Raw genomic sequence first — 13,940 nt, 5'->3', positions numbered from 1 at the left:
AGAATGGGAATGTTAAAAATAGATCCACAAAGGGCTAGGCATGGCTCATCCATTAAGAACACTGGCTGCTCTTCTAGAGGACCCAGGTTTGATAATCAGAAAGCACACAGCAGCTCACAATGGCCTGTAAGTTCATTTCCGGGGATCCGACACCCTCTTCTGGTCTCTGCAAACATTGTACACATGTGGCACAGACATATATGCAGGCTAAACACCCACACACATAAAATAAATCTTAAAATAGGTACACAAAATATCAGATTGTCTGAGGACCTACCTACCATAATTAGATCATCATTTTGCTACCAATAAATGTCTATGAAATTTACCATTCTATGGATAACTTACTGAAATCTCAACCACTTAATGATATGTCCAAGGGCATTTCAAATTGTCAAAGGAAACAAGGAGGACATAAGCATTAAAAATGGCATCATCACCGCAGACATTACAGACCTGCCCCAGAAAATAGGGCATAAATTGTTCAGTGACAAATGCTCACCACTGAAAACGTGCAAACAAGTAACATACGGACTGAATGTAAATATACACGAAACATACGGACTGAATGTAAATATACACATAACATACAGACTGAATGTAAATATACACGTAACATACTGAATGTATATATACACGTAACATACAGACTGAATGTATATATACACGTAACATACGGACTGAATGTGAATATACATGTAACATACGGACTGAATGTGAATATACACACAAGATGTAAACAAATGGAATGATTGACAAAAAAGAATTATACATACATATACACATCCATGTTCATATACAATAAAAATGAATGCAAGAAAAGACCATGAATTTAGAGAAGAATGAGGAGGGAAGGAGAGATTTTAACTATATTATAATCTCAAAAAGATTAAGCAAAAAAATGGCATTACATACTAACGGTTGTGAATGCAAAGCACACTGGCAGTGCTCGGCCAGCCTGGTGGGAAAGAGTCCATTTAACCATCACTTCCAGAGGCTAGACCCACACCCCACAGTGCAGGAAGTGCACTGGGAACATCCTGGAGTTTACAGACATGGTCAGTGTACGCTTCCCTGCAAGGCTAACTCTGTCTTTAACTTGAATATCACCAACAGGTTGTATACTATATGAGGATGATTGACAGCAGCAACCTTTCGCAAGCCATAGATAGCTGTGGAAGGAAGGGAGCCTGGGATGCCTTGTGGAGTGCGTGGGTGGGCTGAAAATGGGGCATGAAATGATAAGAAAGTCTTGTAATAGTGTGAAACCAATATGTGCTTGACATCAATATTGGTCCTAAGAAAGGAAGGAAATACTGTCCATCCCAGATAAAGACATAAGAGCACCTTCCCATAGACAGACTAACCCCAACAGCTTTTCCAAGGGCAATGCTGGTACATAATAAAGTATACACTCCGGCTGACTTTCTTCCTCAAACCCATTCTATTCATGATTGCTTTTGAGTCAAATAACTTGCAACCACTTAGCGCGATCTACTCTGAATCACACCTATTACCTTCCTCTAGGGCCCTGGTAGAGTGGTTACCTTAAAAACACACTCTCCTCTGCATGCTGTCCTCTTCACATGGATCAACTCTGCATTTGTTAGAGAGCTGAGGCCTTGAGACAGCACAAGCCAAGTTATTTGGTCATGCAAGTGGTTGGTGCAATAGCAAAATGCCCAAATTTTGGCTAATGATATCGACTCTAGTAAAATTTCCTAAGACTGATAATTCTATATGTTTACCATTAAGTTAAAACTTTCACCTGCCCAAAACTGGATGCATTTCAAGATACCCCTTGATGTCTTGAAGAAATGCTTGGCATATTATCCCCAAAATAAAAAGACTGAAGAGAAAACATAGTCAAGAAGCAATGATGAAAAGCTGTTTATTATCTGTAATTAACCTTCACTGACTGCCTCCATTAAACACACTTCAGCTACTAAAGAGCAGGGGCTCAGTAGGGAAAAGCACTGGCTGCTCTTCCTGAGGACCTGGGCTAGATTCCTGGCACACACATGGTGGCTCCTAACCATCTGTAACTCCAGTCCCCGGGGATCCAGACCCCTCTTCTCGCATCCATAGGCACTGTGCATGCATGGCACATAGATGTACTTCCAGGTGAAACATCATATGCATAAAATAAAATAAAATAAAATAAAATAAAATAAAATATCAACACAGCAATGATGTCAAAATTATATTGTTTCCATAGAAATAGGTACCCAGGGGCTAGTTTTTACCTTTAGTTCAATGTAGTGTAGTCTCTGCTCTAACATATCCCACTGAGCCCAAACAATGTCTTCAGCTATTCTGTCTCTTGGGAGATGACTAGAATTTGTAATCACCTAGGGACAAAATGCTTTAATAAGTATTTTTAAAATGACATCTTAAATCATTATTTTTAAATGCCCTCTCCCTATGATATATGTAAATACCACTAATCTATTATTAGCACCTTCCAATATCCAAAATATACATAGTTTTCCATAGACTTTTAAAGGCATCATTGATCTGCCCTAATGTCCTGTACTCTATTCTCCCTCTTAGCTCAATAAGCAGGTCAGCAGAGACCATCCATACCTGCCACAAAAACATCTGTATTAACAGAACCTGTGTAAGTTTCTGACGTAATCATACCCTTGGCCAGGTCTTTACAGACAAAATCCTTCACCTCTAACGACAAAGGCTCCTGATGCTGAGGAAGCACTCAGGCCTGACATGGAGAGTTCTGTAACAGCCCAGCTGAGCCATACACCAGCTTTGGTCTTGGTTCTACAAGAGGGATGGCACGTCACATCCCTCACCTCCAAATCCCCATAAGAAAGCAATGTTCCTCAGTGCTATTCCTACGGGGCTCTTGTGAGCTTCTGTTAGTTACATCTTAGTCAGAACCACAACCTTCCCCATGAGCATGGGACCCCTGCCGACTCATGTCCTGAGTGGCACTAGAATTTCATATTACCTAGGTACCCCGTCTAGAAATGAAGGAAGAAAAAATAAACAATGTTACATGTTAAATGTCTGTTTCAACTCAAAGAACAATAGAGATTTAAAATCAAAGGATTGGGAGCTGGGGATATAGCTCAGCTAGTAGAGTGTGTGCCTGAAGGGCAGGAAGCCCCGCCTCTAGTTCCCCATGAGCCAGGTGTGGTAGCACATGACTCTATTCCCAGCACATAGGAGGATTAGAAGTTTAGGGTTATTCTTGCCTACATAAGGAACTTGAGGGAAAATTGAAACCCAGAGAGGTTAGACTAGGCTGTGAAGTTAGTTCAGCAAAACCCAGACTCCTAAATTCTGGCACTTTGCTAGTGACTGTTTTACATATCAGCAGATTTTTCAGTAACTTTACAGAAGGAGCTAAGAATTTACTTTCCAGTTGAATGGTAGATGGCTCAGGTGGTAAATTATTGTTTTGTAAGCATAGAGCCTAAGGTTGATCTCTCTCTCTCTCTCTCTCTCTCTCTCTCTCTCTCTCTCTCACACACACACACACACACTTCCTTTGTAAAATATATCGCAGTCTTTGAGCTCTTAGAAACACTAGACAACAGTTCAGCATGATGCCAGGAAGGCATCGAAAACACCACAAGGAAAATGAAAAGCCCACAGCACTAGGCAGGCACTAGGCAGTGAACTCCACTCATCTATTGGGGAGCATGAGGCAGGACATTGCCTGGTTCAACCTTCCTTCCTTGGGGATGTGCAAACTGATGGCTCACCTGTTCAGCAAATGCCTGGCAAAGTGCCACAAGTGTAGATTTCAAACTGCAAATAAATCTCCATAAGCACAAGAATGCACAAGTGTGGGATCTTCAAATAAAAGACTCGCCCAGCCACACGACCCTCTGCATGCTTCTGCAGTAGACTCTTCCACCCATACGACCCTCTGCATGCTTCTGCAGTAGACTCTTCCACCCACATGACCCTCTGCATGCTTCTGCAGCAATGCAGGGTGTTGCTAAGGTCAGGAATTTACAGCCATTAATCAGAGATAACTAGTCTCTCAACCAGGTAAATATGCGAAATAGACTATTTTAAAGCTTACCACCAAGGGATTTTAATACCTTGTATGTTATCATGTGAAAACATTGCCTTGCTATCTGCTATAGCAGGGTCAGGGCAGCCAGGCCAGAATTCTTATGTCCATGTTAACAGGGGAAGCCTGGTGCTTCCAGCCTTCACATCTGGAAGACCACTTAGCAGATTAGAGGTGATAATGAATGTGAAAGTGCTGTGTAAAGCACCTTTCTGCCTTGGTGTCACACCTCCTCAGGATTAATGAGACAAGTGAGACAGGGCTTACTTACCTGAACCTTTCAGAACCTGCACGTTGTTGACAGGGTGGATTTCAACCAGCAAAGTCAGGCACTGTGATCCTACAGAGAAATGGAGGATTTCAGTCATAAAAACTGGGTCAGCACACATTTCTCTTTTCTCAAGCAACCATGAAGAAGGAAGCCCGAGGTATCAACTTATGCCAACAGTGCATGAGAGTTAACAGAACAGTCTCATCATCATCATCATTGTGTCATCCTGTGTCTTTTTTTAAAGATTTATTTATTTTATTTGTATGAGTACAATGTAGCTGTCAGACACACCAGAAGAGGGCATCTGATCCCATTATAGATGGTTGTGAGCCACCATGTGGTTCCTAGGACTTGAACTCAGGACCTTTGGAAGAACAGTCAGTGCTAAGAGCCACCACTCAGCCATCTCTCCAGCCCATCATCATGTCTCTTGAGGTGACATTGCACTGCAATTCTATCCCCCAGTTCCTTTCTTCAGGGATCTGTGGTAGGCCCAGGAGTGATCAGCCTAGCAAAGACCCTCCACATTTGTATACACCTGAGAGAAGCTGCATTTGAACCAAAGAATACCCAAGTTCGAAGGGACACCCTTGAGTGCCCTAGGAACAGCAGCAGGCACTGGGAAAGGAAGCACCATACCTTAAAAAACTGGTTTCTAAAACAGCATGCTATTGCTGTGCACCCCTGCCTGTAACATAGGAGAGTGGCTGACATGCTGACCTCCAATGGGTGCCCTTTCCCCTAGACAGCATCATTCACCAACAGGTACACCTGGATTCTGAAAGCTTGTGTTTCCTATGATAGCAGCTATTTCTTAATTTTTCTGAGGTTTACTTTGACATTTCTCAAACTCAAGAGTAGAGCCATAGGTATATAAAACAGTGGTAGGGCAAGTGGGAGGCCTTCGTTTTCATTACCAAAAAGTGTGTGTGTGTGGGGGGGGGGGATCAAACCAGATAAAGAAACCGCAATGAGGCAGAAGTCCATGTACCTGGAGTGTATAAGCATTTTTAGCATGGCTTCACAGACTAGATTGCTCTGCTCATTGTCTCTCCAACTCCACAGTGCAGTGGTGTGTGTGTGTGTGTGTGTGTGTCGCAGCACACTCAGCAGCTGGCTCAGGTCCTCAGGGTCACTCCTGAGCAAATGTCATACAAGTAATTAAGAGTAAAGCCATGGCCAGGGGCTGGAGGGGATTCACAGATGTCCAACTTTAGGTCAGAGTTCCCCCTCTCCCAAGAGCGCACTCCAGCTTTTACGACTCTGCTGTAGTGTGGTTCTCTCTCAAGTAAAGTATTTTGGGAATTAATGTACAATTTGAGGATTATACAAAATTCTGGAATCAATACTAGTTTTCAGTCCTTGAAAAAGTAACCTGACACTCAGGTCCAGGAAAAAGATACCAAGCATGAGCCAGTTTCTGGAGTATGGTTTAACAAATTATGAGTCCTGGGTTAGTTCTATACAAATGTCTTTAAGGATCATCTGTGGGAAAACTCCTCCTGACCTGAGCAGCAATCAGATGGGAGATTGTGGGGAGTCCCTGCGCTCAGGAATCATGGGCTTCCATGATTAGTCCAGCTGCAAGCTGTCCTGGAGCTTTCCCCCAGGAGGTTGGGAGTCTGTAGTGGTCCTGGTCCTCAAACTCAGCCTGAAGGAGGAGCAAGCTGAGGTGTCAGCTCACACCTGTGACCAAGGGCAGAAACTCAGGCCTGAAAGGCTACAGGCTACTCAAGGGCTCAGATGGCACCCTACCTCATTCCTCACCTCCACCCAGACCACCAGAGGCAAGGCTGGAGGGCCAGGAACTCCCCCCCGATAGCCTGGGTTTTGCAGGCCAGAGAGCACAGCTGCTTCTACTGCAGCCCTGGAGGGCCAGGCTGGGTGTGAAACCTGTAGCCACAACCCTTCCTGTGGTGTAAGCTTTGATCCCTCATCTCCTGAGCTCTGGAAGACTTATGGAGACTCTGTCTACTTGGATGTCTGGTTATAAACTGGAGATGAGGAGGCAGACAATCTACAAGGAGGACGCCCTGCAGACCCTGAGGGCCACATCTGACTCCCTCATCTGCAGGTGGAGGATTGTGCTTTTCCTTCTCTTTTCTGAGAGGTCTTCAGCAGCCCAGGTGCCTTAGTTACAGTTTTACTGCTGTGAGCAGACACCATGACCAAGGAAACTCTTATAAAAACAACATTTAATTGGGGCTGCCTTACAGGTTCAGAGGTTCAGTTCATTATCATCAAGGCAAGAACATAGCAGCATTTAGGCAGGCATGGTGCAGGAGGAGCTGAGAGTTCTACATCTTCATCTGAAGGCTGGTAGTGGAAGACTGGCTTCCAGGCAGCTAGGGTGAGGGTTTTAAGCCCAGACCCACAGTGACACACATACTCCAACAAGGCCACACCTCCTACTAGTGCCACTCCCTGGGCCAAGCATGTACAAACCATCACACCAGGATTCGATCACCATAGTCATGATGGGCTCAAATTGTTTAATTCCTCTGCCTGTACCTCAGAAATACTGGGGTTAAAGGGGTTTTGTTTTATTTGAGAGGGTATATTTTGGTTCTGCCTTGGAATCTGGAGTGAGTCTCTTGCCTCAGCCTCTAGAGTGCTGGGCTACTCACCCAGTGTTGTGAGAATTTAGCGTGGGGAGAGGCAGTCTGTGTGTCTTTTTTCTTCTTCTTCTTTTTAACGTTAGTGTCTCTAATTTTTTGTTTGGTAATTTTTTTTTATTTTAAACAAAAAGTTTATTTAAGCAACAAGACACTTGACTTGAAAAGAAAACTAGGAGCATTTTATTCAAGAGGAATTCATCCCTTCTTCAAGACAGATTATCCTGTATGTAACATCTACATACAAAAAAAGTTATTAAATTGTCCTTGGTTTTACAATGATAAATGAAAACCATTAAGGTTCTCTAATTGAAGCAGGTATGCAAGGGTTTATGCTGTTGGGTTATGCTCTTTTGTTAAAACAATGAAAGCAAAATGTGTGCTACTAACGGGAAAAGTGGGTATTTTCACAGATCCAGTTTGTTCTCCCAGACCATTTCTGTCTGATGTCAACCAAAACAGAACACTGGACATTTAGTTTAAAAAAGAAAAAAGAAGAGCAATATGCTTGTGCACATACACCTGTTACTTTGTGAACAATAAAGAAATGGGGACAGAGAAATGAAGAGAGAAAATTCTACTGTAGTAGTCAGGATGTGGCAGGACAAAATGGCGGTTTTCTAATTAAGAATGTACTCTTGGCCTGTAACAAAATTCTGGAGGAAAGTAACAGCTTCCCTTTTCAGTTCCCTCCTGTCTGCTTCTGGAACACACCTGTCGTATCTTCATCCTCCATTTCTGACTGTGCAGGTGTGTCTGTTTCATTGACTAATTGCCTATCAAACCTGTATCTGATCTGCCTCATTGATGAACCCTGTCATTCACAATAGGTTTTCATGAGTTTACTAAGTGTTGTCTGCCTCTTAGTCTTAAGCTGCACCACCATCCTGCCCCACCACCTTCAAAGGATTATATGATCCTTGTTCTCAGTCTTGTGTCCATTTTGAGTCCTTTCTTGAGCTGGAAGGCTCCTCAACTTCCTCTTCACAAAAGAGGCCCCAGGTCCACACAGAAGAAGCACACGGGCAACAAGGAAGTAGAAGAAGTAAGCATTTGGGTTTATTTTTCATCCTTTGTGGTAGTTTCAAGCATCACCTCTCCCAGATCTCAGCCTGTTTGTTGTTGGTGTTGGTGGTGATGGTGGTGGTGGTGGTGGTGGTGGTGGTGATGGTGGTGGTGGTGGTGGTGATAGAGACCTGTTGTGTACTCATTTCTGTCAATGGCAGATTGATAAAATTATTAGTAGAAACTAAGAAAAAAAAGTTTTGAGGAATTTGGGGAGATGAGTCAGTGGGAGAGTGTTTGCTATGCAAGCATAAAGAACTGAGTTCAGATTCGCAACATCACATAGAATAGTCAGGCAAGGCAGTGTTTACTTGTAACTCCGGAGTGGAGACAAGCAGATTCATATAGCTCATGGGCCAGCCAGTCTGGCTAAATCTATGAGCTCTGGGTTCAGTGAGAGCACCTGACTCACAGAGAAGAAAACAGAGACCTACAGAGGAAGGCAGATGATGTCAAACTGTCCTCCACACGAGTTCACACTCCACACTTGTGTACACATATTCTTACATGTACACACTCCTTCTGAACACACAATCACTTGAAAAGGCAAGACAGTGGTGAGCTATTATGTTGAATCACAAGTGTAAACTAAAGGATGAGAAGTCAACTGTTTGATGAGTACCACGGTTTATGACAGAAGAAAAAGAAAAAAAAAAGCAAGGGACAAGACAGCACATCAGTTCTCAAGCTGCCTTCCTGTTGTCTGGACAGAAACAATGATGACTGATCTAGTTTCATTCTGTTGACGTGGCAAACATCATGACTAAATGTGACTTAAGAAAGGAAAGGTGACTCTCTGTTTGGCCTACACACCTAAGTCATAGTCCATCATTGACGGATGTCAGGGCAGGAACTCAAGCAAGACCTTGAAACAGAAACCACTGAAGAAGGCTGCTTGCTGACTCCTCATAGGCTCAAGCTTAGCTAGAGTCTCATATAGTCCAGAACAACATCCCTAGGGAGTGGTGTCGCCCATGGTGGGATGGGCATTCCAGAACCAATAAAGAGTCAAAAGACTCCCCCAAAGACACATCCACAGCCCAATCTGACTTGGCCAATCCCTTAACTGAGATCTTTTCTCAGCTGACTCTAGACTATGTCACACTGACAGTGAGGAACTGTAGGAAGAATCTGCTTGGTGACTAAAACATGGATCCAGGAAGAAGAGGGACATTGGTGCCAAAGATAGTCAAAAAGAAAAATAGAATAAAAATATTGTGAAAATTGAGAACAAGAAGGGAAAGCAATTTCCTTACTAATATCCATTTTAATTATATAAAACCAAATTACTACAGTAGACAGTATAAACCAACAGCCCACTACCTCTTATAAAAATTCAGACATTCTAACTGCATGAAAACCTCACAGTTTGTGGGAAGCCAGGGAAACTATCGAAAGAAACATAAGGAATCACCCTGCATCTGGCTTTTACAGCATGAATCCAACTGTCTCCAACGATCATTTAAATTCTTTTAATCTCAATAGCAGAAACCATCTTCCTTCTCTAATCTCCAGGCCAGGCATTTGAGCAGTACAGCTACCATGATGGTGGGAGTCAACCTCTACCAACAGGCATGTCTCTTAATAACATCCATGTCCTTCACAGTGGAGATCTTGAGGCAAACCACAGTTCCATGGAATAACTGTTTATCTGTCCCTAATCATATGAAGGCTCTAGGAAGTCTCTATGACAGGGGCATTCCAATACAAGAGGCCACCCCAGTTACTGCCCAAGAGCATCTACTGTATGAGGTGTCAAATGCAGCCCTATAAGAAAAGACACAGAATTATCTAAGCAAAATTCTAAAAAAAAAGGCAGGTCATTTTCTAAACAAACATCAACCTTACTATGACCGAGGAGAGAAATTGCTGGTAAAAGCTGACTGTAAAGTATGTGGATCAAAGAATCTTTTACTTGAAATATATTATAGGTTATCTGTTTTACAATAGAGAAGGAAATCTCATTTTAAACAATGGAGTGTTAAATAACACTTTGCAGGAGACTACTATTTTTAATAAAATGACTTATATGGTAGCCATTTGTTGGCAGACAAAAGAAAACTTTGCAATGTGTCTATTCAATGTATGAGTCAAAACATCATGACATATTTTATAGTCTTTTCTGGTTCTATCATGTCTGAAATCATTTCTTTTCAGGTAAATAGTGTTTTCAGACAGGGTTTTGTGTAGTGTTATGTAGTCAAGGATGACCATCAACTCCTGACCCTCCTCCATCTACTCCTTAAGTTCTGGGATAACAAGGGCTACACCGCCAAGTCCAGCTGCACTTCTGAAACCTTAACAGGATGAAACCTTCCCATGCTACTTACTGGTGATTCCCAAAGGTACTTCTCCAACCCCAGCCTCCTCTCTCCTGAGTACTGTGTGTGTTTGTGTGTAAATGTGTGTTTGTGTGTGAGTATATATGTGAGGACAAGCATATGCGTGAATGTGTATGAATAGTCATATGTATATGTGTTTGTATGTGAATATGTATGTGAGTGTTCGCACGTGTGTGTATGTGTGTCAGTATTTGTGCCTGTGTGTGAATACTCATGTTCAAATCCCTACCTTACATCTCTGGATGTCTAATTCCCATCTCAAACATGCACAAAACCAAACGTTTCTTCTAACTCCTGTTAACAAGAACACTCACTCACTCACACACATACTCACACACACACATACACACAGAAAAACTCACACAGGCACACACACTCATACACCCAACAACTCAGTCACAAACACAACGTGCACACACACACTCATACACACACACAGGCTGAGTCACTTTTGACTTGTTCTTTTTCTCATATGCTTATCAAATTCAGAAGCTACTCTTGACAAATCTGTTTCCTAAGTATATCCAGACGCAACCTTAACCTGCAGGATCCCCTTTTCAGTAGAGTAAAGGCCAGGTCCTTATTATGCTCTCTTGCTATTGAGATGATCGTCCTCTACCTCATCTTCCTTCCTCTGACTTCTAATTCCTCCTCTTCACCTCAACCCAGCGTCCTCACCACTCTCTTAACAGAGTCAATCTCTGGAGTCTAGCCCTTGAGTTGGCAGTTGCTCTGACAGAAATGTGACCTCCCTTTTCTTCTTTCAGGTTTAAACCACACCCCAGCAGTGTTTCCATGACCCAAATACACTAACAACACTCAATTCTTTTAAACAGATACTGCTTCAATGAAACTCACATTAAACCTCAGGGGACAGGTCCAGTCTAGCTGGGAGAAGTTTGCTTGAGGGAGTAGGGAGAGGGCCAAAGGCCAGAAGCACACTAGACAGGGAATTAGCACATTAGTGGTCTCCTTGTATCTTAGGCTCCTCTGTGTGCGTGTGTTTATGTGTGTATGTGTGCATGTGAGTGTGGGAGCCCCATTCCCTCAGAATCACCCCTTCTCAGACTGCAAATAGAGAACAATTTTCCTTCAGCTCCCTGATTCCCACTAACCATGGTCTGCCCTAGTGAGCACGATTTCCATCCATACTCCCAGGCTGTAATGGGGAAAATAGATTCTCCCAATGATCCTAAACCAAAAGCAAGAAGTTGGTAGAGAAGCTGAGGGGAAAGACTCTGGAGTTACACCTGGTTGTTCCTCCATGGTAGAGATAAAAGGGGAGTTGGGATACAAGCTACTTGGTAAGTAGCTTGATAACTAATAATATTCAGTTTTTAAAGGTACAAGCAAGTAATCTCACCCAAATCCAAGACTGAACAAGCACATCTGAGTAGGATTTAATGTAATTTAATTTAAAGTAACACTTTGGAATTGATCTGGAACTGCACTTTATGACACGTACACAATTGACTCTTGACAGGGAGGCAGAAATGATAAATATCAAGTAAATATTACAGTTGCTCTGACCTTAACCAGCATAAAAAAATTTTCCTGGAGGTTACAAGGAACAAAAAGAAGCCGAGGACACGCAGCCCAAATCCAAGGCCTGTGGACTGGGCTCGGCAGCTGCGCAGATACAGCAGTAGCCTTGCCTTCCCAGGACAAATGAGCACATGTGAGTATGGGATCAGCCCTGTGTCTTCCTTTGTTCAAACCCTTGTTTGGGGTCAGCATACTAGTATTCTAGCTCACATTCCACATAATCCAGTCCACTTCCATGCCTGGAGGTGAGCACTGTATCAAATGCTAAGAACATTAGAGAAGCTAAGGAAATAGGAGGTGGCCAGCAGGGACAGTGAAGCGGTGACCGTAGTTCTCAGTATATCATGGCAAGGTGACAGTAATCGTGAATGAGCAAGGAGACTTCAGAGAAGACATCTAGCCCACCAGTATCTCACAAGAGCTCTTCCCAGGCTCAGCTCCAAGTCTCTTGCCTCTGTAAGATGTGGGGAGATGTATGTCCTCAGAAGCCCAAGACCGCCTTGTGACACTCAAGTGGAAAGTATGTACAAAGGGTTTTCCCATCACATGCAACCACAGAATACATCCAAGTGGGAACTATGCTAACAGAAGAAAGAATCTAAGTGCCAAAAAAACAGAGCTGAGGGGAAGGACCTGGGAGCACAGCAGTAAAGGGCTGGAATCAGACCCTCTGGACCAGAGTTGCCTCCAGCCCACACAGATGGTTATCATTGCTGAAGCGGAGTCTAAAAGACTAGCTGAGCTGACTTTTATAAGTCAGATTTTTACATAAAAGTCCCAAGGCCTCAACAAATTGCAAAGCTGGATCCAGTGGAATCAACCACCCTTTATAGCAACAAAAATCTAAAACTATATAGTGGCTCATCCTTTTATGTCTCCTGCAGGTCAAGACCCTGTTCCACATGGCTGATAAACTATAAAGTTTGGCAAATGACAGATGTGTACTTTATTTTGCATTTTTGAGATATCCACAAGGCATTAGTGATTAATCAGTATTTCACCAGATACTTTTAAAGTAGTTCCCCTACTTTGACATTAGCTTCTGGCCACAGAAGTCAAAAGTATTTTCAGTAGCCACTTACTCTTCAGGTGCTAATTAACATCTCATTATTACTACATTTACCATTATGTTATTTTTCATGCTTTGCTGCATACTTGAGAAACAAAATTTAAAACGTTTGTGTTTAAATAGCCACTGCCTTTTTATCCTAAAAGAAAGGCATTTCTAAAGAAGCTTGAGACTTGGCTCCGTCCAACAGATCTTTATCTATCAATATGTACACAAGAAGGATAATTCCGTTACCTGGCTGAAGCTCATTCCTTACTCCTTCTTTCGTGTACTGAATGAAGCTTGCAGCTAATGGAAAAGAAAACAACTAAATTAGCAATTGACCTTCATGACAGCTTGTTTACGTTTTTCATTTTATACCTGGAATAAGTGAGAGTTTCAGCATCTTCAGTGTAACACTGTGAGTGAGGCAAGGCACTCTTTCCCATAGGCGTGTCCTACAGATTCTTAGTTTCAACATGAATTTTATAGGAAATTGTTGTTAGAATCAAATATTACAAAATCCAAAATGCTTAAACTTAAAAGATGTAGTCCTTAACATACAGCGATGAGATCTCAACTCAACAAGTCCTGTTCTCTCAATGTTGACAGAGCAACTGACAGCTTGCAAGTCCTTCTCAAAGGTATACAAATGCTATTAAAACAGCCCAAAAGGTGTGGGGGGGGGTCATAGGAAACAACAATTGCATGAAGATACGTTCATGTTAAACTTTATATAAATATTGCTTAGTAGAACATTTTCTAAAGAGATCTCAGCCTATGGGGATATTCTAGGTCATATTTCAAGGAAAGTATTTAATATTTTATACCATATTTGGTTCTGAAACTTAGCTATGAGACAGGCAAACAGCATAACGAAGGATTTGAACCCATGGCCAAATCTGACTTTTTTCCAACTGTGTGACTTTGGACAAAATATTCAAATTCCTGATTCCATGTATGTGTCATGTTACTCTGAGGACTGAGAACTGCTAGAGTGGTGCAGCCA

The 13,940-nt window shown here is 42.4% G+C and overlaps 1 protein-coding gene and 1 pseudogene across 2 annotated transcripts in view; both read right to left on the bottom strand.

Moving 5' to 3' along the window:
• The window catches only part of LOC117720491 (gamma-secretase-activating protein-like), a 117,681-nt gene that overhangs the window by 29,157 nt on the left and 74,584 nt on the right, over positions 1-13,940 (bottom strand). For both annotated transcript variants that reach the window (XM_076913155.1, XM_076913156.1), the window contains exons 4-6: positions 13,187-13,240; positions 4,317-4,385; positions 2,247-2,351 (exon numbers count right to left, since the gene is read on the bottom strand). Coding sequence is in view for 1 of the 2 variants with exons in the window: in XM_076913156.1 (XP_076769271.1) it covers positions 2,335-2,351; positions 4,317-4,385; positions 13,187-13,240 (140 nt within the window). In the remaining variant the exon portion in view is untranslated. The remainder of the gene's footprint in view (positions 1-2,246; positions 2,352-4,316; positions 4,386-13,186; positions 13,241-13,940) is intronic.
• LOC117720490 (small ubiquitin-related modifier 2-A pseudogene) lies at positions 7,614-13,024 on the bottom strand (annotated as a pseudogene).

This window comes from Arvicanthis niloticus, chromosome 15 (assembly GCF_011762505.2).
Source record: "Arvicanthis niloticus isolate mArvNil1 chromosome 15, mArvNil1.pat.X, whole genome shotgun sequence".
In the NCBI taxonomy this organism is placed as follows: domain Eukaryota; kingdom Metazoa; phylum Chordata; class Mammalia; order Rodentia; family Muridae; genus Arvicanthis; species Arvicanthis niloticus.
Note: the sequence above shows the minus strand (reverse complement) of the source record. Positions and strands in the feature narration are given on the sequence as shown.